This window comes from Terrapene carolina, unplaced genomic scaffold (assembly GCF_002925995.2).
Source record: "Terrapene carolina triunguis isolate 2854851 unplaced genomic scaffold, T_m_triunguis-2.0 Scaffold42, whole genome shotgun sequence".
Taxonomy (NCBI): Eukaryota; Metazoa; Chordata; order Testudines; family Emydidae; genus Terrapene; species Terrapene triunguis.
This window is the reverse complement of record NW_020664393.1, coordinates 71,430,583-71,456,348: the sequence shown is the minus strand read 5'-3', so window position 1 is coordinate 71,456,348 and position 25,766 is coordinate 71,430,583. Positions and strand designations below refer to the sequence as shown.

The 25,766-nt window shown below is 44.4% G+C and overlaps 1 protein-coding gene across 2 annotated transcripts in view; it reads right to left on the bottom strand.

The window, feature by feature from the left end:
* LOC112117705 (24-hydroxycholesterol 7-alpha-hydroxylase-like) overlaps nt 1-25,766 on the bottom strand; it is a 48,486-nt gene that overhangs the window by 6,036 nt on the left and 16,684 nt on the right. For both annotated transcript variants that reach the window (XM_024215747.1, XM_024215748.1), the window contains 9 exons: nt 22,397-22,532; nt 19,736-19,910; nt 16,653-16,802; nt 15,711-15,804; nt 14,191-14,289; nt 8,254-8,344; nt 5,794-5,927; nt 4,868-4,963; nt 2,015-2,103 (listed from right to left, as the gene is read on the bottom strand). In XM_024215747.1, the coding sequence (XP_024071515.1) occupies nt 2,015-2,103; nt 4,868-4,963; nt 5,794-5,927; nt 8,254-8,344; nt 14,191-14,289; nt 15,711-15,804; nt 16,653-16,802; nt 19,736-19,910; nt 22,397-22,532 (1,064 nt within the window). The remainder of the gene's footprint in view (nt 1-2,014; nt 2,104-4,867; nt 4,964-5,793; nt 5,928-8,253; nt 8,345-14,190; nt 14,290-15,710; nt 15,805-16,652; nt 16,803-19,735; nt 19,911-22,396; nt 22,533-25,766) is intronic.

Below are 25,766 nucleotides of genomic sequence, written 5' to 3'. Positions count from 1 at the left end.
CTAATCCAACATTGAGTTTAAACTGAGCTATTTGGGTAACTCCAGGTGAAGTAGCAAACTGTTGCATATTGGCCCTTTACAGGGGCAACAGACCTCTAATATCTGAACTGCCCAGGAGAGAGCTGGACAATGCAGAACACACATTTTGGGGAAAAATCAGGATTTGGAGTGTGTTGAGGTCACCCTTCAAGTAGTAACCAAGGCTGGTGAAAGCCAGGGTGTGGTTGGAGTGTTGCTGACTGGCTGCTGGGGTCAGAGCTGTTGGACTATGGCTGCAGCTATACACAGCCATTCAGGGTGTGATCTGTATGCAGTCTGGCTGTTTGTGAGTGGCCCCAGTTGGGAGCTACAACAGCAAAGCATTGCGAGGCACCCAAAGTTGCAGGGCAGGTGGTGACAACCCCTCACTGGTCTGGATTGCACCGCAAAATGTGACACACACATTCACCTTTGCCCTGCATTATCTCATCTTCTTTCTCCATCTCCTCCCTTTTCCTTAAAGGTCTACGTCACCGTAATGTTCTCTTTTGCAATGGACGGGGGGTGGACCCTGAGTTCCCCTCTTTCCTTTTGGTTCCAGCCCAGCGACACTGTAGCAAGCAGGCAAGGTCTGTGCCCTTGGACTCTCTTCTGCCTTCCTGGGCTTCTTCCTATCTCAGCCTGCTCCCCCATGCAGTTCCCCAGTAAGTCTCAAATAAAAATATAAACTTAAACCACTTCTGTCCTCCTTGGGCTTCAATTTTCAGCTCTCTCAAGTCTCCGCTATGCTCTCTTCCTCAGTTGAACTCTTTCCAGGGGCTCTCTGACTGGAGGTCCAGATCCTGCCCTTCTATCAAGACTAACCACCAGAGTTTGCTCTACCCCAGGAACTTCTCTGTGTCTCTCCCAGCCTCTTGCTACAGTTTTCTACTCAGGAGAGGGTACCAAGACTAGCTCTGCCCCTGGGCTTCTGCTTCCTTCTCCCCCTCTTGCCATGAAGTCCTTCGCTGGCCTAGCAGGAGTCTTCCTGCAGGCCTCTCTATTGCCCAGGGAGGGAATTCAGAATTATCTCCCTTCTACTGCCCTCTCATCTGGCTTCTTCCTTTTATAGTAAACCCCAGCTGGGGTTCATCAGTAATTGGGCCTGGCCCATCCTCCAGGTGCACTGATTGTGCTCTGGCTCCAATTATCCCTGTCTATACCAGTGTGGGGTACACATCCCAACATACTAACCTAAATCGCCCCTCTTGCAAATTAAGCCGATCACTTCTTGTCCTACCCTGAAGAACATTTGATCATCATCCTCTTTATAACAACCTTTTACCTATTTGAAGAACATCATCATCAAATGGTGGGCACCTGGCTCACGGGGACGGGGAGGTTGTTCCATGAATGGGGGGCGGGGGACAGCATGGAACCAAGAAGTGGGCATGAAGGAGGCATCAAGGCTTGCTGAAGGAGTGAAAGGGGATGTGATGAAGATGACATCTGTGCCATGGAACAAGGCATAGTTTTACAGGGCCTTGAAGGCAAGGACAAGAAATTTAAACTTAAGGAAGCTAGTCACAAGATTCAAAGAGGGTTGTGATATGATTGGACTGATGGGCAAGGAGCCTAGTTTATCATGAGGAATGAGAGAAGAGGTTTAGCCTGGAGAAACATTCCTTACATCAATGACAGAATTTATGACCACCACAATCCCACGTACATAGACTAACATGCCCTGTAATTGAAATAACCTTCCATTGATGAAAAGATGCTGGGAGAGCAGTAGAACTGGGCTAACTTCTGTCTCCCAAGATGCAGAGCCCTGAAAATGTCGGTCTCAGACTCTACTTTTATCTCACAGCTAACTCTACCTTTCCTATGTGTGCAACTTCTTATCAGACTAACTCTGGCAAGGCCCAAAGAGTATTGAACTACTGATCACTGACCAATGTCAATATATCTGGAAACAAAGTAAGAAGAGCCCCTCAGTGAGGAAGCGGTTCTCTGCAGGGTTTAGGAATAAATAAACCCCAGCTGTTTCACTGACCTTCCTGGACATTGATGCTTCCCTCCTCCAAATGCCACGAAGCCGTCCAAGAAAGCATTCTTCTCTAAATTTGCCTCTTTCCAACGATCCTGTGGGAAGAAAACATTTTTTTCCCAAATCAGCCTTGTATAAATAAGCTTAACATTATTTTTCCAGGCTAAAAATGACCTGGGACAGCTAATCCTGGCATATAAAGCTCCCTTCAACCTGTTAAGATTACTTGGCCACTGTGTTGCTAGCATATGAATTTGTAAACAAGGTAATTTAGTCAAGCCCATTTAAAGACAGGAATTTAGGCCCAGATTTCCAAAGATATTTAGGCCCCTAAAGGAGCAGGTAGGTGCCTAGTAGGATTTAGACACCTAGGTGCTTTTGACAATCCAACTAGGCACATGTCTCATAGTAGACATGTAGAAAAGTTTTGCTAGAGGGGAAGCTTGTGGTTAAGTAAATCTTTCACATGTCTTCAAAAAGAGGTGAAATTGTTCTGCCACAGAAGATGACTCTTCTAAGAGTCATGGAACAGAGCTCTCTGTAAGTTCAAAAGCTTGTCTCTCTCACCAACAGAAGTTGGTCCAATGAAAAATACTACCTCACCCACCTTGTCTCTCTCATATTGGTGATGGGCAGTGGTCATAGCACACCAGCAGCCTAATTGATGCAAGTACTTTGTAGGTATCATGGCAAAGGAGAGTATTGAGGAGGGACTTGAAGCCAATGCAGATGGGTAAAATACATAGAAATGAGATATAAAACAGATGTCAGGTGGAGGAATGCACTGAGCCTGGTCTGAAGTCCAGTGAAGCCAATGGGAGTCTTTTAATTGACTGACTTCAATGGGCTTTGGATCAAGTCCTATATGTATTTGAAATTTACCAGCAAGATACAATTTGCTACTTCAGAATGGTGGTGATTACACAAAAATATTTTAAACATAAATATGTTCTTGAACTGGAGGATCTTGCTCATTTCAGCAGGTCCCGCTTCATTGTGCATGCTTTCTTCCCCTATAAATATTAGGGCATTAATCCTTATTGGTTAAATTAGAAAAGATGGGGATCGATATAAAAATCCAGAGGTGGATAAAGAACTGGTTAAAGGGGAGACTGCAGCGGGTAGTACTGAAAGGTGAACTGTCAGGTTGGAGGGAGGTCACCAGTGGGGTTCCTCAAGGTTCGGTTTTGGGTCCGATTTTATTTAATCTATTTATTACTGACCTTGGAACCGAATGTAGGAGTGGGCTTATAAAGTTTGTGGCTGACACAAAGTTGAGAGGCATTGCCAATTCGGAAAAGGATCGGGATATTCTGCAGGGAGACTTGGATGACCTTGTAAATTGGAGTAATAATAATAGGATGAGATTTAATAGTGAGAAGTGTAAGGTGATGCATTTAGGGATGACTAACAAGAATTTTAGTTATAAGCTGGGGACGCATAGGTTGGAAGTGACGGAGGAGGAGAAGGACCTCGGAGTCCTGGTTGATCGCAGGATGACTATGAGCCGGCAATGTGACGTGGCTGTGAAAAAAGCTAATGCGATCTTGGGATGCATTAGGCGAGGTATTTCTAGTAGGGACAAGGAGGTGCTGCTTCCGTTATACAAGGCGCTGGTGAGACCTCATTTGGAGTACTGTGTGCAGTTCTGGTCTCCCATGTTTAAAAAGGACGAACTCAAACTGGAACGGGTACAGAGAAGGGCCACTAGGATGATCCGAGGAATGGAAAACCTTTCCTATGAAAGGAGACTCGAGGAGTTCGGTTTGTTTAGCCTAACCAAAAGAAGGCTGAGGGGGGATATGATTGCTCTCTTTAAATATATCAAAGGGATAAATACCAGGGAGGGAGAGGAATTATTTCAGCTCAGTACTAATGTGGACACGAGAACGAATGGATATAAACTGGCCGTGGGGAAGTTTAGGCTTGAAATTAGACGAAGGTTTCTAACCGTCAGAGGGGTGAAATTCTGGAACAGCCTTCCAAGGGAAACGGTGGGGGCGAAAGACCTCTCTGGCTTCAAGATTAGGCTAGATAAGTTTATGGAGGGAATGGTTTGATGGGATAACGTGATTTTAGTCAATTAGGCAATAATGTGCCATCGCTGGTAAAATGTGGGTCCGGCTGGAGAATCTTGCCTGTATGCTCGGGGTTCTACTGATCGCCATATTTGGGGTCGGGAAGGAATTTTCCTCCAGGGTAAATTGGCAGAGGCCCTGGAGGTTTTTTGCCTTCCTCCGCAGCATAGGGCAGGGGTCTCAAGCTGGAGGATTCTCTGCAACTTGAAGTCTTCAAATCACGATCTGGAGACTTCAACAGCTGAGATAAGGGAAATTGGGTGGGCCAGCTTTTGTGGCCTGCATCATGCGGGGGGTCAGACTAGATGACCATAATGGTCCCTTCTGACCTTAAAGTCTATGAGTCTTTCATGGAGGGAGGGAGGGTGTTAGTGACGGACGGATGACGACACATTTTTTTACCCAGAAGGCATTGGCGGCTCGACCCAGAATTCCAATGGGCAGCGGGGACTGCGGGAACTGTGGGATAGCTGCCCACAGTGCACTGCTTCCAATATCGACGCTCGCCCCGTTAGTGTGGACTCACAAAGTCGAATTACTCTCCTTAGTGTGGACACACACATTCGACTTTGCAATATCGATTCCACATATTCGATTTAAGTAAAATCGAACTACCCTCGTAGTGTAGACATACCCTTATAGTGAGTATTCTAGGGATAGGATAAATATCTTCCTGAAAGAAATCTTAAAGGAAGATGCATTCAACAATACGTTTTGGGTCTAATTACATGCAAAAAGGAGAAAAGAGAGCAAAATAAATACATCAAAAGAGGCAACTTACAGGTTTGAATGTTTCAGGATCAGGAAAGTATTTTGGATTCCTGTGCACCCAATATGGAGACAACATCAGCATGTCACCTGCAGGGATGGTGAAAGTCTAAAAGCAAGAGAAACAATTCTGAAGCAAAGAAATAGAAAATTGCAAGTTCAGTCTGCTCCCAAAACATACTATTATGAATGCTACTGGTTCACCAAGAACAGAATGAAAGACCTTGCTAGAGAGGAAGTGCAGCTGGTAAAGCACTCGTGTATTAAGGGTGTGATGCAAGGGAAAAATGGGTCTGCACCTTTTATTGTTTTTGCTGCTTCTTTATTACACATAAGAAAGGCCTGAAGTGGTTTTTTAACGTTAGAGGTAACAGAAATGTTAAATCTGGTCTTCCCTGGCTCTTGCTGAAGGACTGAATTCAGAAGTGGATTGTAAACTCTAGGTAATCTTCTCATTAAGAGCTTGATCCGAAACCTAGTGAAATCCATAGAAACACGCCTGTTGAAGCCAAATGACCTTTGGAGTATATCCTAACTGGATGGTAATGCCAGTTCTTTAACCAAGATAGCTTTTCTCCCAAATGTTTATCTAGGAGATTCCTGAGTATCCTCACTCCTTCCCTCAAAATGCACTGAGAAAGAAGAGCTAGAGGAAGTAAAGCATGGTTCAGTCCTCCAACAGCTGATGGGACTTTGCCGATCTGTTTGCTGGACCCTGCCCTGGTGGTGCCTGTCCTGTATACCATCAGTGCAGCATTCCCCAGCTCCTTCAATCAGAAAGTGAAGATGGGGGTGGGGAGCAAAATCATTCTTAAACAGCCGATTTAAATAAGGTTTGGGGTTCCATATGCCTAATTTATTATGTCCAGATACATTTGGGATGGTGACTTCTAGAAGGATTACCATGTACTATGACAGCCACGTAAAAACAAACCTCACCTGAATTTTTATTGGATTCACCACTTTCTTAGTGATTGCACCTGGAGACCTTAGTCGGATGGCTTCCAAAGTGCACCATTTAATTAAGAGAAGCTTCTTAAGGTCATCTTCAGATATTTCAATATTCTCTTTACCTGTTGCATTATAAGAAATAATATCGTATGGATAAGACAGTAAGAAGTACAAGATTTCACATGGGTTATGAGATTTCATCATGCACTGAAACATTTTGCTAGAGGACTTCTGGTAGAGTGCCTCTAGAATTTCCAGTGTTGTCTAGAATGCATTCCTCAAACAGTTTAACATGATTTTATATTCTGGTTGGCTAAGCCACTTTGATATTGTTTTAGCATGTAAGGGTTTTAAATATATCTGGTCAATAAGTTTCAGACTTGTGATAGTGCAACAAAAACTTGATAAAATGTTGATGAAAAATGGTAATTTTTGAAGTGTATGTAAAATTTTGACCAGTTCTAGTTTTAAACCATGTTAAACGATCTGTGTAGATGGCTACTGTGACCTAGTGGATAAAGCACTGAACTGGGTCTCAGGAGACCTTGGTTCTATTCCTGGCTCTGCAATTGCCCCGCTGGGTGACATTTGGCAAGTCACATCACCACATCTGCCTCAGTTTTCCTATCTGCAAAATAGGGAGAATGACACTGACCTCCTTTGTAAAGTGCTTTGAGATCTGCTGATAAAAACTGTTATAGAAGGTATTATTGCTGTGCAGAATCTCACTGCACCTATTTATAAAACCCATTAAATTCACAGAACCTTTAATTTGTTACATTCCTTACTGCCTAATCACATGACCCTGTTATCTGTGTGAGTCTGCTCCCCTACTCTTTTATTGTATCTGTGTTATGACCGTGACTTGCTGTGTCACACTGAATTTAGATGGCATGCTCTTTGGGGCAGCAGCTTTGACTTGTTCTGTGGAGCATCCAAGCACAATTTTGGGCACTAAAATAGTAATAATAATTAGAATCATAGAATCGTAGAATATCAGGGTTGGAAGGGACCTCGGGAGGTCATCTAGTTCAACCCCCTGCTCAAAGCAGGACCAATCCCCAACTAAATCATCCCAGCCAGGGCTTTGTCAAGCCTGACCTTAAAAACCTCTAAGGAAGGAGATTCCACCACCTCCCTAGGTAACCCATTCCAGTGCTTCACCATCCTCCTAGTGAAAAAGTTTTTCCTAATATCCAACCTAAACCTCCTCCACTGGCACTTCAGTCCTCACCCTGTTCTTTATTTGATTTCATTAGGTTTGTTGTATGTTCACAGAGTCCATTGTAAGGCAATAGATACTTGAGTACGTTTATACATCTTACTTTTACGTACTATGTTAGGCTCACTGATTCTCAGGACAGTTTTAAAAATGTAAGCAGTTTATAAGGTGTCTATTGAAGGCTACGAAGCACTCTGCAGGAATGACAACATGAGATGATAAAACATCTAAAAAGGAAAGGCAGCCAGGCCAAATGCAGAGCAAGGCAACATCACTGAAATACTCCGTGGCCCAATGGCATACAATAACCTTCAGGAAAACCAGCCATCCACAAAGGTTTCCATTGGGCACACACAAAAAATGGGGAGAGACTTTGGCAAATGCTAAATAAATCAAACATGATAGGGGGCATAAATGGTTCACAGTAAACAGACCAAAACAAGTAGGACTTTCAGCATGCCCTGATTGCAGCCAACAAAGAACACAGGTAGACCTCCAATACAAGGGAGTCCACAAGAAAATGTCTTTGACTAAGAAAGTCCTGCTTTCCAGTCCTAAGTGAGTCAATGGAAGCAAGATCAAAGCAGTCTCAGCCCAAATACAATAGGGACACCAGGAATTTGCCTTCAGGAATGAGCACAGCCATTACAGGCAGATCTGTCCACCCTTCCATTGACTTGAGAAGAAGGAGTGAGTAGTGCTTCCTAAAAGACATATGATCATATATTAAACATGGGGCTTGGAGCCAGGAGGTCCTGAATTCTCTCCCTTTCTCTGGCACTGGCCTTAATAATGTTTTAAACATTATTTCCAGAAGTAACTCCACTGAAGTGAATGGAGTATAACAGTTTGAAACAGCTTTGAAGTCAGAATCAAGCCTTATTCCTTTGACAAGAAAACCCTTAGAAGATATGAGAGATTTGACCCAAATGCTAGGCCTGAGCCTGAAGAGCCAAATTCTTAGATCCTTGCTGAGTTCTTACATAATTTTTATTTATTTCTTGCATTGACCTCAACAGGTAGTTTTGCTTGAGTAAGGAATGAGCAAATCCTGAGTAAAGATTTCAGGGTTTGGTCAGTTATTATTTATATTGCAATTATGCCTAGTAACCCCAGTCATGGAGCCGGACCCCAATGGGCTTGGCACTGTACAAATTCAGAACAAATTGGTTTTTTTTTAAATGTATGTTCTAGAATACTACAGTCATTTATTTCTGGTTTATTACCTGCTTTGCCAAAAACAGAAACGATGTCCTCCATGATCTTCTTGTAAATAGAAGTGTGGGATAGTATAAATGCCAGGGTCCAAAATGCCACCTAAAGAAAGAGACTGAAAGAAGTTACCTCAGAAATATAGAGCTGTATTAAAACTTGTAAAGGTCTCAGGTCATAAGAACAGGCTAGAGACACACCTGTCTGGGGTGATCTAGGTATACTTAGGGGGCTGGGACTCAACCTCTCAAGGTCTCATCCAGTCCCACATCTGTCCCAAAGCTCAAGTCCAGATCCAAACCACCCTACGTTTTAAGGGGTATTTGGAGTGGGCCCCTCCCTCGTGGAAAGCAGATGAGGATGACACTGTAAAACAATGTGTGACTTCTATTGATTCACGATGGACATGGAGAGTATGCGAAGGAGTTTCAAAAACTGCTAAGTGGTCTGAGAGATTGCCAAAGGCCCTGCGATAATAAGCCTGAGTCTCATCCCACTTACATTGTTGTCAGATGGAAGTGGCTATTAAAGTCAGTGGAAAGCCAGTGCAAGAGAGAGTCAGGTGATTAGTGAGAATATAATGCTGAAATGCATTTGCAAACCAATGAGTTGCAATTCAAGTTTTAAATGCAGGGAAGGGCAAAACTGTTGGGCATGCAAAACACAGGAGCACCTGTCTCATATTAAAAAGCTTTCCTTTTACAAAATGAATGTTTGTGCACAGGTACCTAATTCCTTTTGTGGGCGTGTGATGACCTGGGGTCACTGCGGTGTACCCCCTTTCAGTTAGGAGTGGCACCACACTTCCCTTCACCCAGCTTATAAACAAGCCCATACAAATCTTTTTATCAAAGAGCACACCCTTTTCAAGGGTCACATTTATTATTAACAAGAGCCATCACCTAAGTAGGAGCTCACTCAGGCTATGACTGCACTACCACTTATGTTGGTATAACTTACGTCGATCAGGGGTGTGAATAAGCCACCCCTCTGAGTGACGTAAGTTACTCTGACCTAAGCGCCAGTGTGGACAGCGCTATGTCGGCAGGAGAGCGTCTTCTACTGACATAGCTACTGCCGATCGCTGGGGATGGATTAATTAAGCCGACAGGAGAGCTCTCTCCTAACAACTTAGAGCAGCTACACTAGGGAGCTTATAGAGGTGCAGTTGCATCGGTGTAGCTGCTCCACTGTAAGCTCTCTAGTGTAGCCATAGCCACAAATACACCTGGGGACGTTCATCATCTCAGGCTTAGTCCAACTAGTGATCTCTGTTTCCTTACTTCATGAGACTCTTCTTTCCTGCATCTGTAACCAGCCTGTTTGTGGAACCCTTCCCAGTTCCTTCTCTAGGGGCAAAATTAAGTCGACCTAATTTATGTTAACGTACAGCCACTGCAGTAATTAAATCTCTTTTGCATGTCCACACTATGCTGTTTGGGTCGCCGGTGCGCGTCCTCACCAGGAGCGCTTGCACCGGTTTAACTGTCAGTGTGGGGCATTGTGGGCTGGCTTCTGAAAGGCAGCAACAGTCGATGTAAGCAACGCAGTGTCGACGCTGACACTGCGTTGACCTAACTATATTGACCTGCGCGCTATGCCTCTCGGGGAGGTGGAGGTATTAAGTTGGTAGAGTGGGTGAGTTGCATCGGTGGATGCTGCATTGTAGTGTAGATGCTTACAGAGTTAGGTCAACATATAAGATGCCTGATATCAATCTAACTCTGTAGAGTAGACTAGGCCTAGATTATTCCTTTTCAGTCTTTCCCTAAGCTCTCCTCCTTGGAGTGTGGCTGCATTAATTTAGCCTCTCGCTCTGTCCCCTTAAACAGGTTTCTTCTCTGGAGTTGGGTCCTGTTAATTAAATTGTCTTGTACACAGCTCTCCTCCCTGCAGCTGAGTTGTGGGCTAGTCTGTTGTAAGGCCTTTGCCAAGTGCTCCCTCAGCTGCCACCTTCTCCTTAATTAGCCCTTAGGGCACTCAGCAGGTCAGCGTTTCTCTGCTGATATCCCGGGCCTTTGCCCTGGAGGGAATAGGCAGTATATATGCTAGTCCCCCTCTCCCAGCTCATTCCCCATTGGTTGGCTGAGAGAGGAATCTTGGCTCACCCTCTCTGCAAAACTCCCGGCCCAGGGTCCTTAAAGGTACAGTGATGGAATTTCCTCCCAAGCACCAATCCTTCCTGGGAGCTGTTCTATTAATTTAGATGGAATATATTGGCCAAAGGTATAAACATAACCCAGTCACTGTACAAAATTAAACAGTGCTAAATAAGGTCCAGGGTTTGGTATATAGAGACCTAAGCCTGCTTAACACCATGGGAAACATGCCATTAAAAATCTTTTTAATGTTTGATTAGAGATACGGAGAAAAGCAAAAACAGTTCAAGCACTTGAAATGTAAAATATGCAGTAAGACTGTCATTTTAACAACATTTCTCGTTCCCTTTAGCTGGAGAGACTTTTAGGAGGAAAAGTCCACTTGTTTGACAATCTCTTAGATGGTAACAATTGTCCTTTTGGGTCAAAGCAAAGCAGTTAGTTGGGATGGGCTGGAGCTGCTGTTGAGTCCGATCCCATTTCATCTCAGCTGGTGTTTAGGATTCAGTCAGAGCTGGCAGGGCTGGCAATGTCATCTGGATCCCTCACTCTGGCCTGGTCTGGTCAGGACACCTTTCAGGATCACAAAGGCCTGGGGTCCCAGGAAACAGTGGGGATGGAGCTCACTCCAATAGTCTGCATCTGTTCTTACATCTTCTTTCTCCCCCCAAAGCCTTTCTTTAAGGACCAAAAGGCAGTGGCTGGAATAACCCATCCCCTCATTATTTTGTCTACCAGTTAGGCCCAATATCCAACATACAAATTTTGGTTCATTAATTTCCAGTTCCACACCTTCTGTTTTCACCAAGGTGGACTTCAACATAATCCTTGAATCATATCAGCGTGGCCTTTTTTCATCTGGACTAATTTAGTCTGTCTGGTTCCTTTGCACCTGTTTATAATATTCCTTATTGAAAGCAACTAGCCCTACTTTCCAGCAACATTTATTATAGGTTATTGTAACAGCTTATGAACTTTCATACACATTTACAATTGAGCCTATACTTATGGTAAATTTGTAGGTCCAATTATCACAACAGACTGTCCCCCTTAGGTCTCTCCATGTCCCCCCAGGTCCATATTTTATATATATTAGCTGCGGCATTTCCAAGGAACTGCTTCAGTACAGACTGGAATGGAGAAGGACTCAAAGAGCCGACCCCATAGAGATGGGACCAAGGCTAGAAGAAGATAGAGAGAGGTAGAACTTTTCAAACCCTTAAAAGGCAATGCCACAGGGTGGACTGGATTGACCACTAGGCACCACTGCCTTTAAGGGGCAGACTACCCCATCACAGGGTGTAAATGCATTTTGTGGGAACAATGCTTGTACCCAGCTGTGAAAATCTGCCCCTAATAAAAGTCTAATAAAAGTTCAGATGAGAAGCTGACAAAAGATTAAGGGCCAAATTGTGAACTCTTGTTGCTATTGTTGACGAGTTACTAACCGGAGTAATTCCAATGATTTCCATGGGTCTACTTGGTTGGGTGAGTAACCCTAAAAGTGGGAGTAAGAGAGCTCACAGTCCTGGTAAAATTCGGTCTTCTCCTCTGCTGAATACTTACACGTTCCTCTTAAATGAGCCTTTTCCTGTTTCTACTTTAAACTATAAAAGAGTCTGTGAAATACACAGTGCCTACATTCACTCTTTAATTTCAGATACCCAGGCGTTAAAATGAATTAGTATGCCATACGTTTTGCATGCAATTAGGTACCAAACTCCCACTAATGCCTATAAGATAGGTAAGCGTAATAACCTAATAAGGAAGAGCTCTGTATAGCACAAAAGCTTGTCTTTCTCACCAACAGAAGTTGTTCCCATAAAAGATACTACCTCACCCACCTTGTCTCTCTAATACGGGAGCAGGGCCGTGGCCCTGGGCGGGGAGGGGCAGGAGGATGCGGACAGGATGGGGGCTGGTGCAGGGCTGGGAGTGGAGCCGCGCCGGGGCTGGGGCCAGAGCCAGGCGCAGGGCCGGCAGCCGGGGACATGGCTGGGGGCGGGACCGGAGCTGAGCTGGAGGCGGGGAAGGGCTGGGTGGCACTTCCTGCCCAAGCCCCATGGGGGCAGGCCCGGGCCCCATCGTGCCCCCCTCCCGGACATTCCTCCACGCCCCCTTTGGGGGGAGCGTCCCACACTTCGGGGACCTCTGCTGTAATATCCTGGGACCGACATGGCTAAAATAACCCTGGATATAATAATCTGCAGAGCATTATTCTAGTAAGTCATATCAGTATGGCAGTGTCGTCAAAGAAAAGTTTTAATTACCTGCAAATCAAAGTGAATTTGTGGATATGAAATTTTAACTGATTATGCATGGAGTTAAAAATAAAGTAGTTTATACTTTATGAGGAGAAAATCCCCTTTAGTATGAAATCAAAAGCAGAGCTACTTCAAAACTAGAAGTATCTCTTCCCTTGCTGATTAAGCAGAAAGTCTGGTCTACATACAGATTTTGTACAGGTATCTATCTCAGCTGGGGGTGAGATTTATTTATTGATATAGTTAAACTAGAATAGCCCCCTAGTGTGGAGGCAGTTATACTGGTAAAAAAAAGTGCCTTATAATAGTATAGTTTATTCCTCTTTCCTTACAGGAAGAGCTATATTAGTATAAAGCACTTTTATATGGATATAACTGCATCTATGCCAGGGTGGGGAGTACCAGTACAACTATACCAGACTAGTTAAAGCGGTAAAACTCGCTAGTGTGGACAAAGCCTGAAAATCCCACCTGAAGAGGTTACTCGCAATAAAGCAGTTTTTAATAAGTTTATAGGATGTTGGTCCCAGGATATTAGAGAGACAAGTTGGGTGAGGTAATATTTTTTATTGGACCAACTTCTGTTGGTGGAAGATACAAACTTTCAAGCGACACAGAGCTCTTCTTCAGGTATGGGGAAGGAAATCACAGTGTCTGAGCTAAATATAAGGTGGGACAGATTGTTAAGCATAAGGGGTAATGCATGTTGGAGGTGATCACTTGAAATGAAGTGGGAAATTGAGGGATAGATATTATGCATAAGAGGTTTGAATTGGGCAATTAAGGGTAGCAGGTGGTGTGTGTGTTACAAATTGTTTTAATGAGCCATAAAAGCAGCATCCCTATTGAGTCCATAGTTTTTGGTGTCTTGCAGAGTTATGAATTTAAGTTCCCAGGCTCACCTTTTGAAGGTGTGTGGTGGGGTGTCCAAACCCCACACTGGTGACAAAAGGGTTAAGGAGCAGCTCGGGGCCCAGAAAGCCTCACAGGAAAGGCTGAGCTCAAAAGGGAGCAGCTTAGCTCAGTCAGGGTGGATGGAGCAGGGGAGCAGTTGTGTGTTTCAGGCTCCTACTGAAAACCTGCCGAGGCCTCATGCAGCGGGGCCAGGCCTCATCAACAGGCCACTCCAGAGCTTTCAATTGAAGAGGTTGATGATGAAGAGATGGAATTGCGAGAGGAAGACCCACTGAACCACGGACAGAGAGGGCTCCAGGAGGGACTCAGAGGCTCCCAGTGAAGCCAACAGAGAAACAGAAGCCAGGGTATCAAGTGGCCCAGGGAGCAGGCGTAGGGGCACTCTACCCCCTAGGCCACACATTTTGAATTATTGTTTCATTGGGCCCTGGATTGGAACCTGGTGGAGCAGGGGTGGCCTGGGTTCCCCTACCCCCGGCTATTGACGCTCGCCACTGGGCAACATAACCCAGAGTTCTGCCACCAGACAGTGCTGCCAGAAGCCCCTCCCCCCCCACCAACAAGGTGTTGGGCAGGTTTTCTTTGAGGACGAGTATTGAAAAATAAAATCAGATATGGAGTGATCTGGTCCAATCAAAGAGAAAGAAAGTGTTCCTGCAGCCATCATACTTACAGGCATAGCATTCGCTTGGGAGGCCCAGAGCAATAAGAGAGCATAATTGGGAGCTAAATGTTTTCCATGCAAGTTATCCAGGAGATGCTGCAGCAGTGTCTGTTATAAGTAAAAGCATAAATATTTGGGTACATCCTTCCACCAGTTTATCAATTAAAAATAAAGCTAGTTAACAATCTTCAATGCCAAATTAGATAGACAAGAGCTTCCCAAAGAAGTGAAATTCACTCCTGTGCAGAGGGCCAACATGAGGTCTTGTGAGGACTCAAGGGTCTTGTGAGGACTCTAGGTGACTTATGTGGTGTAGAGGCCTTGTGCTGGTATGTGTATGGGGTGAATTTCATGCTGAGAGAATGTATATATCCACAAGTCATCAGCCTGGCTCAGAGGCCAAGATCCTACAAGCACAGCAGATAGTGGACATGCAAGGGAGTCAAGTTTAAATTCACAATTCTTGGTCTGATATATTATGAGACATGAAAGCTAGCAACCACTTGTATATATCAATGATAACCTGGGATGCCCAGATGTCCACTGGCACATGAGTATTTGTTACTGTTAATGGAGATCCACATCTTGAAATTGTTACTGTTTCCTCAAAAACAAAAGGCCAATTACCACGCAGTTTCCATCATCTCAAGTACTCTGACCCAGCCAGCGCTTGTATGCAACAATATTCAACAATATTCAGAATTTTCACCATTACCTAAGCAGAATAAGTAGAGGAACAAACCCTCTATTGTAGCTATAACTTACTGTACCTGGCTTCAGATCTACTTAGTCACCAGCACCTTCTTTTATCTATTAACCTAAATACCTGTTTGAGGATCTACCCACTCTACACCAGCACTTACAAAATACCTTGTAAAAGATTTTACATGGCTCACAAACCAGAGCCCCCAGCAGGAAACACTGAAGAAGCCCTTCTCTTGACTCCTTCAGCTGGTGACTTCTGAAAGTGGGGAGGCAAATTTGATGGCCAAACTCAGCTCAGAACTCTCAAGAGCAGCATGTGACATCTAAGGACTTGTCTAAACAGCAATTTAGTGTGCACTAAGCTGGGATGTGACTCTACAGAGCTGCATTTGCCATGCACTAACTGACTGTGTGGACCCTGCTACTTCGCATTAAAAGTTCCATTGTGTGTTTTGATCGACTGCAAGTGCACTACAAAACTTTTAGTGTGCAGTAGCAGGGGCCACATGGCCAGTTTGTGCACAGCAGGCTGGTGTGGTGGATATTTACACCCCAGCTTCCAACATGTTAAATCGCCATATAGACAAGTCAAGAGTCTAGTAAAATAAACTAAGCTGATTGGTGAGGTTAAAAATGATGGGCCTGAACCTGCTGCCTTTGAAGTCACTATCACATTTTTAAAGTGTATCTATGCGAGATGGGCTTGGTAGGCCCAATGGTCTCTTTCTGCTCTGAAATGCCTTATGTCCTTTATCCCTGTATACAAAATATAACTGCAGCAATGCTGATCTGGCACTTTATTTAAAATCCTCTGATAGATTTACCTTGGAATTGCTCTCTGGCGGGTTGGCTCTCTCAGCGTCTGATACCACTTTTTCAAACACTTTTAGAAGCCATTTTTTGGATTTAGACCAGTTTCTGTGAAGAAAAAACAACCATAAAATAGGAATTATTTGAAATGCATTTGGGAAAACAATTCAGGCAGCACAGCACAACATCACTTTCACGGAGGAGGAGTCCTCACTTTCTCTCCAAGCCTTCTCAGAGCACCTCGGTACTATTCCATTGATGGAGAGATGTAACAAGCTGATTTTCAGTACTGTTGAGTCAACTGGAGTCAACACCAGCAGCAGATGCTCAGCAACTCTGAAACCCATAATAGCTAAACACATGGTCCGATGGCCAGAACAGGGACCTGACACTCAGCATTCCTGGATTTTCCTGCCAGCTCTACTACCGGTTTCCTGTGTGACCTTGGACAGGTTACTTAGGCCAAAGTTTTTCCAAAATTGACCATTAACTTTGGGTGCCTCAGTCTTTGGGTATCCAATCTGAGAAAACAAGGTCTGATTTTTGGAGCTGCTGAGTACCCACAGCTCCCATCTGAAGGCAATGAGGTCTGTGGGTGCTTACAACTAAAAATAAGGCCCAAGATGTCTCAGGTTGGGCACTGAATACTGAAGTGCTGGCCCAACAGAATAAAATGACAGGATGGGACGTCTTTTACAAAACCAGCACCCTCATGCAGCGGTGTAATTCCATTGACTTCAGTGGAGTTATCCCTGTTTTACACCAGTATACGTTAGAGGAGATTCAGGAGTCTAATTTTTAATGGACAAAATTTAAAGCCCAACTAACACTGCATTTGACTGAAATGGAGTCAAAGGCAGAACATTGTTTTCCGGAGAAATGCTGCTAGGTTACCAGGATAAGACACTTCTAATAGGTTTGCAAGACTTGCCCCATTCCCCCACCCGCTCCGTTACCTCATAAAATACTCAGGCATCTGGGACCCATATTCAAAATCCTCATCATACTTCTGAAAATGCTCTTCAAACTCCTTGATGTCACTCTTGTTTGTTGGACAGACACCTTTTCCAAATAAGATATTTACGGTTGCTGGATACATGACAGATCTGTAATAACAGAAGCACTGCAGCATTAGGCCAATGGGAAGCTGTTCTAGCATCTTGTCAGGCATGTTTGATTACCAACAGAAAAGAAACTCTTTGGGCCTAACTGTGGAACCTTACCTCATGCTGGGATGAAATTCTCCCCTGTGTAGAGGGGCCAGCAGGACTTAAGCCCTCAACACAGAGTTTAAGTGGGACCTATGTGATCAATAACCCTTGCACTAGCCCTCAGCTTGTGGTCAAATTTTACCAGTTAGTGAGCACTTACTCTCCCGAGTAGCCGCAGGATGGCCCTGTGCATTGGAGTACCCTCTCCCCATCCCCATTATCCATCAGTCGGATTCCAAATGAGCTTCCTTGCTAGGACTTCCCCAGTCAGTAGCTGCATCAGAACCTCTTCTCCTGGGTGATGCCCACAGCAGGGGCTTAGAAATGTAACCCCATGCCTGGCTGCATTACATTCCCATCCTGAGTCCTGCTGGGCTAGGGGATGCTTTTCCCCCCTCTCCGCCTTCCCTTCCAGCCTGCTCATGTCTGTTCCTTCCCTCTGCACACACCCCCAGCGGATTTCATTGGGGGTCATTAGATCTATGAATTCCTCACACATCTTCCCCTGAACTCCAGCTACTGTTTAATGACTACTAGAGACAGAGATGGTTTCATTTTGTTTGCCTTTCTAAATATCATAAGCAACATTTCTCCTGCTGTCTCTCTAGAGCCATCTGCTGGCTGAATGCATTTCAGCTCCAGGTCAGCTATATAAAGATTTTTCAACCAGTGCGTATTTCAATTCTTTCAGCCCCCATTTTATAACCAACCAACCAAACAAAAGGCGCGTAATGAAGGTGTACAGCACAAGATTTATTATATTCCCCTTATGTATTTCTGCAGTTGATTATCTTAGTTACGACCTAACTGGCTTGTTAAGTTTGAGGATATGTCTGCACTGCACACCACTGGCAGGGGTGGCTAGAATATGTGTAGTTATGAGCCTTAGTGAAAAACAAGCCATTTCCGTACTGCAGTGAGTAAGCTACACACATCAGTGAAAGGCTCTGGCAGAGGGGAGGCAGTGGGGAAATGCCTTTCCACACTGCCTTCTTTCTGCCAGAGTCTTTCCCTGAAACAGGGAAAGGCCCCGGTAGCTGCCTATGGTGGGGGAAAGGAGGCAAAGGTGGGGAGATGCCAGAGCTTTTCCCCACTGCCAGTCTTTCCCGGCTGCCTCCCCCATGCCAGAGTCTTTCCCCACTGCTGGAGCCTTTCCCTGGTGCCGGAGAAAGGCTCCAGCAGTGGGACAGTACACCGCTAAAAATAGGGTACAAATCCACAGGGCTCAGACATGTCTTTACGCATCTAAGCAGTGCTTCACCATCCACACTGCTATTTATACCCAGGCTGGGGTTGGGGGAAGGGCAGCTGTACTCTACACGCAGGGGCGGCTCCAGGCACCAGCGCACCAAGCGCGTGCCTGGGGCGGCAAGCCGTGGGGGGCACCCTGCTGGTCGCCGTGAGGGCAGCAGTCAGGCTGCCTTCGGCGGCATGCCTGCAGGAGGTCCGCCGGGTCCCGTGGCTTTGGTGGCAATTCGGCGGTGGCTACGCCGAAGCCGTGGGACCGGCAGACCTCCTGCAGGCGTGCCGCCGAAGGCCGCTTGATTGCCGTGCTTGGGGCGGCAAAATACATAGAGCCGCCCCTGTCTACATGCCACTTTAAGTTTTGTGCAGAGCAGACGTGCCTTGTGACAAATGGCATTGGGTCTACAACATCTGAATGCCTCACTTTACAAATATGGATCAGCTTCATTTCCACATAATCACAGGCCTGCCAAAGTGTATATGAGCCGCACAACTGGGGAAAAAGCACTGCGTTATCAACAGGTGAGACGTGTACGGCTCTGCCCAGGCAAATATGGAATAAACTTCCCCAAGAATTCAGATCCATCATAAACCTCATCACTTTCCACTCCGAGTGCAAGGTGTAGTTCTTTGACCTTGCCTTCTCTAATATAGCAACAGGTATATTTATATGGGGAGGGATAGCTCAGTGGTTTGAGCATTGGCCTGTTAAACCCAGGGTTGTGAGTTCAATCCTTGAGGGAGCCACTTAGGGATCGGGGGCAAAAATCAGTACTTGGTCCTGCTAGTGAAGGCAGGGGGCTAGACTCGATGACCTTTCAAGGTCCCTTCTAGCTCTATGAGATAGGTAGATCTCCATATATATTTAAAAAAAAAAAAGCCCACTCCCTACCAAAAAGACACTCCACTGCACACGCTTCTCCCTTGGGGAGAGGCTGAAAGAACAAACACACGTGACAGATGTTAGTCACATTGCTTAATGCAACTATAAGAAGGTGCTTAGATACTGTGGTCATGAGTGTGATATAAAAATCTGTACAGAATATTAGACTATCAGCCAGGTGCTTCTTGCACAACTGGCATGAAATCCTGGCTCCACTTAAATCAATGGCAGAACTCTCATTGACTTCACTGGGGACAGGGTTTCGCCCTGGATCTTTATGGGAATTGTTTAGTTCTGCCAAGGGGTACATGAGCCAGTGCTTGTCAATATAACTTGAGAAGCTTCCTAGACATGTGAAGCCTTGACCAGAGGTCCCCTTGGCAAATACCTTGGTAAGTAGAGGAGGCCGTGCTTACTTTTTTTCAAAACTTTTAACAGATTTTTCTCCGTGGCAGCCAGTCCCAGCCTCCACGCTCTCCAGACCCAATCACTTTATGAGCTGCACTAGCCAGCTCTAAGCCACCAGGCACAGCGAGGCAAGGAATGGCTTGCTCTGCATTCCTGGAGGAGTTTCTTCTGGGATCCCACAGCCCAATCTCCACCTGCAGACTTTATAATACGGTCACTGCTGCCGCTACTATTTATTTAGCAAAGAACATGGACATCTGTTCAATAGAGCACGATTATAAAAGTCACATACCTTATTAGATCACTGAGATTCTCAGTTCCTGCTGTGCCCAAGCAGTCCATGTGCTCGTGTAATTCTTGACACAGAGTCCCAGCAAAAAGGTACAGGCTAGAGGTACCCATTTTTCCTTTCATCATGCTATAGAGTCTGCTATGGTTCCGATAAAAGATTTCTGCAGGAACTGAAGCTTTAAATACAAAAAACAGAGGAAGTGTAAAGATTTTGGAAACTAGCCAAGGTAAATTTTAAATGTCAAAAGTGTCTATTTTGTATATTACTTGTGATACTGGTTTCAGTTTACTGTAATCTTACTCCCTATGGGTGAAATTCATACCCATGAAGATTTTATTCCCACAGCCTGCATTTCTGACCTTGTAAAGGGATCAGCAGTGGTTAACACCCAGACCCCACTAAGTTTTACTTCTCCTGCTTAGTAGGGAACTTCCTCCTTCTGCCTTATATAGCTTCAGTCTTGTAAATAAATATGCCAGACACTTCCCCTGATTTATGTGCCAGGCAGTTCCAAAGGCACATTTTGGAGCTTCATGTCGAGAGCATACAGAATCGCTGCTCCATTACCTGCACTGAGCACCTGCTAGGCTTGGGGGGATGGGGCTGTACGGGGGGAGTTCAAGGAGTTACTGTTAATCTAAAAAGCTGTAGGTGGTTTGGGATCTAAGTGTTTATTGCTCAACAGTTCCCCGCATTTTCTCCTCCGCAGCAGGTGCCGCTGTGCACTCTGGGAAGCCATTCCCCTCGGTCTCAGCCCTTGGGGACAGTCCGACAGCAGTGCATTGAGATGAAGCCTGGTGGAGGTACGGGGGTGACACCACCATCACCGGGGCCCAGTTGAGGACATTAACAGGTGTCATTTCTTCATTTTGATAATCTGGTCACTTTATTCAAGCCTTGTATTAAATAGTAGGTGTCATCACAGCAGGTCCCAGGACCCTATGAGGAGCACCGTTTCTGTGGGGGGTTTAAGCAATGTACGTGCTTTTAAATATTTGTAATAGTAAATGGGCCCGATTCCATTCTCCCACAGTTTTCACTCCTCTCCCCTGTGTGGTGTTCGTGAGGGAAGAGGCAGGGCCAATATGTGGGAATACATTTCATGGTGTCTAACAGTGCTGCCAACTCTCACAATATCTTGATGCCCCAGGTGTTGGAGTCAAATGACTGCATAAGAATTTCAGCTTTCATTTGAGAACAAAGTAAGTTTCTGGCCCTCCTGGCTGTGAATAAAAGTTTGAAAATGTGACCTGAGTGGCCCAAAAGGCAGCAACCCTGAACTGTATTATTTTGAAAATAATCACATGATTTTGAGGGACCTGACTCATGATTTTGAAAGCTTGAGATCGGCAATACTGGGATAGGTGATTAAACACCGGGGCAGGGGAAACTCTTGCCGTCCATTGGCACATTGTTGTTTTATGGCTAGCAAAGTCAGATTGCACCATATGTATTTGGAGGTGGAAAATGCAGCCTGCAGTAGACAGCTGCTGGCTGCACCATCCAAGCACATTTTTAGGGGGATCAGAACTGCCCTATTTTGGTTCTTATCACTGCAAACATGCAAAACATCTAATCTTCTATCAACTCATTCCACTTACCATTGCTTAAAGGATGTGTGAATGGGAGTCAAGTTTGGCATAACACACCAGCAAAGTGTGTCCTGCGTTCTCCTCTACTGTCTCTTCTGCTAGAGGAGAACAGCTTACTATTGCTACCAGCTAACAGTTTCTCCTTTTGTTCAAGTGGTAGAAGTCTGTCCTATGGCTCTGAAGCTCTTACATGTGCCTACCACAAAGAGGCCCTAATACCTGGTTGGGGCTGTTAAGTTTTACTGCAATACAAACAACAATACGGGTTGTTGGTTCAAAAATCTACTGTTGACATGTTCTGGGGTCATTATACATGTTCAGGGCCTTGGACAACAAATAGTTACAGCTGTGTGTGACAGTTTGGGGAATATGTTGGTGTCAATTTATAAATTTCATTTAGTTTTGTGAGGATCATTTATGATTGTAACCTGCATTGTGGATTAGAATCTCCATTTTCTATATGACCCATTTTTGTGTCTGGCGCTTAGCACCATTTTGAACTGGCATATGTGTAGCTTGCTCCAGATGTATAACAAAGCCAGAGAGGACGGGGTTGGGTAGTGACAGGACTGGTAGTGACATTTCTCAAGCTAGGGAGAGCTAACACAAGAAGCTTCATCCAGCCAGCTCCAAAGGAATATGAGCTTGCTAGTGACTCTTATCTACTGCTGCTGGGGGGCTCAGGAGGACTGGGGCACAGGTTCCAGGGTCTAGGTGGCTGGAGTGCAGTGTCCCACTGCCATGAGGGATGTCAGACATGGGGTCTGCACCTTGAGAGTGCCCCTGAGTGTTCCAGAACTGGGAACAATGATCTGTCACTACCCAGATCCAGGGAGTTTAGTGGCCCCTGCAGTTGGATACCCTCACGATAGACTGGTGTCTATCCAGAGAGCAGGACTGGCCCAGGCAACGACATTGTGTATTGCATTTGCCCCTTAACTTTGTGCTTTGATTGTGGATTAAGATATGCATTTAAGATCTGATCCAAAGACCCATGGGCTATGGATCACGTCTTTAACCTTGATGGGTGGCTAGATTAGCTTTCCTTTGAAAGTGAGATATCCCTTACTTGTGCGCTGGACCGTTTGCTGCACCGCCTGCTCAAAATCTATGTCCTTAGATGTAAAAAATGCTTCAATCCCCTCTTCCTCAGTCACAAAGGTGAATCGGTTTCCCAGAGCAAACACTGTGAATACTGGCCCATACTGCAAAAACAAGGAGTTAAAAAATTAATGACTTTTGCAAAGACATTTTACGGGAGACCACAGCTCTGATCCTGCAACAGGAATTGCACCAGTACAATAGAAATGTTGAGATGGTAAGAGAGAAAGAAAATAAAACCAAAGCAGGGGTAGAGGGGTGCAGCTTCACTATCTAAAATCCTTGTTCAAGAGCATACAGATGTAAATAAATTAGATTTGAATTCATAGATTTTAAGGTGAGAAGGGACTCTTGTGATCATCTCCTCTGACCAGCTGCATGGCACAAGCCACAGAATTTCACACAGTGATTCCTACACAGAGCACAATTATGGTTCAGCTATCACATAACTTCTAGAAAGACATCCCGTCTTGATTTAAAGACTCCAAATGACAGAAAAACGACTGCATCCCTTGATAATCTGATCCAATAGTTATTACCCTCACGGTTAAAGAGTTGCATCTTATTTCCAATTTGAATTTTTATAACAAACTTCCAGACATTGGATCTTGTTATGCATTTGTGCTAGATTAAAGAGCCCCCTAATATCAAATATGTTTTTCTTGTGTAAGTATTTAAAGACTACGTCTTATCAAAACAAGGTTAAGTTAAATAGATTGAGGTCCTTAAGCCTTTCATTGTAATATGTGTTTTCCATCCCACAAATCATTGCTGTAGCTTTTCTCTGAACTTAGCTTCTCTAACATCCCATATCTATCCAACTCAATTCTTTCCCAAAACATCCAGCAATGAGAGAACTCACTACACTCACAATCCAAACTCTCTCAACTGTTTGGAAGCTAGAGCATTACTTTTCACCAGTTTTTTGTCTTTGAACTTCATTTGGGCTGTAATTATTGTGTGGTCTGTTCAGCAGAGCTGTCTTTGGGAGCCTAAGTTTATGTTAGGGAGACAGGTAAAATATTTTCAAGTAGACTTATAACAACACACTGAATTCTAGAGAGAAAAGATTGTCCTGTGGTTAGGGCCCTAGTCTAGTACTTGGGAGGACTGAGTTCAATTCCTCATTGAATCGCAGATGTCCTGTGTGAACCTTGTTAAAACACAGTTTCTGTGCCTCAGTTCCCCATCTGTAAAATGGGAATAATAGTTCTCCTCTGCTGGGATGTTGTGAGGATAAACACATTAAAGCAGGGGTTCTCAAACTTGGGGTTGGGACCCCTCAGGGGGTCGTGAGGTTATTACATAGGAGGTCGCAAGCTGTCAGCCTCCATGCCAAACCCCGCGTTGCCTCCAGCATTTATAATGGTGTTAAATATATTTAAAAGTGTTTTTAATTTATAAGGGGGTTGCACTCAGAGGCTTGCTATGTGAAAGGGGTCACCACTACAAACGTTTGAGAATCACTGCATTAAAGGATGTGTGGTGCCCAGATTACTATGGTAATGGGGACTATAGAAGCACATAAAATAGATTTCACAAGAGAGCAGTAGCAACATGAATTCAGTGCTTATGAGATACCAGACAGAGATTAAAGAAGTCCTCACTATCCATTGGAGTTGGTCATAACATTTTTTTGACAAAGAGTGGGTGGAAAGTGTAGGGAAGAGACCTCAATATTGATGCAAAAATGATATTAGTAAAATTATTATAACTTATTTTTATAATGTTAGGTCATTACAAACATGTCTGTACCTTTACTGAGTCTTAGGAGATACATATAATTACTTTCATACATATGGTGCTTGGAGAAAAGTACCTCACCTGCATATATTTTTGTTTATTTAATTATATGAAACATCCAAGCTAAGGAAATTCCTAGGAATTTTGTTGTCTGTCAATATGACAAACTCCACAAGAGTCAAGGAAGATAATACTATATTTATACAAACCCTAAATTGCAGCTTTTATCATTCCTATTTTACTTCAATGCTGTATTATTTGCTTTGATGCTCTGTTTTACAATATTATAGTCAATGTTTACTGCAATTTGTGTTTTGTATAAAATATTTCATTGCAAAGAAGTGCTGGGTCAAAAGACTAACCAACCAACCAGAGCATCTTATCACAGAACAGGACTGCGAAGAGGTCCACTCATGGCAAGTGCACTTCCTTGGGGATGGAGCTGCGAATTAGCTTTTTGTCCCACCTGGCACCCCTTTCTGTCAGTTGCTCATGCTATAGCCCCCCCTCAGTGACTCGAGAGTCTCTCTCTTTGTGACTCGGCCCTCTGGCCAGGTGACTATATAAGAGCCCTCTTCCAGAGTAACAAAGTCCCATTGGACAAGCTGTCCATATACCATTTCCAGCACTCTTCTGTTCCATCTCCAGGTCTTGTGCCACTTTGGCACACTCACTCACACTCACTGGACCCACTCACCACTGTGGGTTCCAGCCCAGGGACTCTAGGACTAGCAACCTAGGTCTGCTCAGTCCCAGACCCCGTTGCTGTTTCCCTGAGCTCTTTCCTACTTCACTTCTCTATCACCTTTCCTATCTCTGGGTTCACCATTGAAGCATCCTCCGTTCCCCTGTGGCTACTTCACCCCTCTTGTTGAATTCCCTAGTCAAGGGCAGGACCCAGGGATTACCTTCGCCTTGGATTTCCTCCCTGGCCAATCCCCTTTCCCTGTAGGGAGTGACTTCAGGCCCCTTCGCTGAAGCCCATTCCTTTGTTGTTGTCTTTGTTTCTTTTTTGGCACAGCAGCCTCATCATACAAGGCAATGACCGACACGTTCTTCATTCATGTTTAGCCTTTTCTGTTTATGTCCTTTCACTCAGTCCAGTATCCTTAAGGAAATGCACCAAGGCTTTTTTGCATTATTCCATTCTCACTAGTCCCGTTAGGGAGCAATCTTTGATTTCAAGCCAAGTCAGTTTTTCATAAAGAAACTTTCTTTCCAAAGAATATTGCCCACAATGACCAACGGGTTCTTTGGTTTTGCACACATTACACGGCCCATCTTTATGTCTTTTAAATAAGTTTAACTTATCATTTAAGACACAATGACCTACTAACACTCTAAAATCGACTACTTCACTTTCTCTATCATGACTGTGGAGTATAGTATTATCTGATTTTTGAGCATACATCATAAATCCTTTGTCCTTATGTTTCCTTAGTCCATAGTTCTTGCCATTCCTTTGCAAGCTCCTTCGTGACCATGCTTTTAAATTCTTATCTGCTTAAGGAAATCTTAATATCCACCTCCTTGTTTTTTAGAGTTTGCTTTGATGCTTCATCAGCCGTTTCATTTCCAGACATTCCGAAATGCAC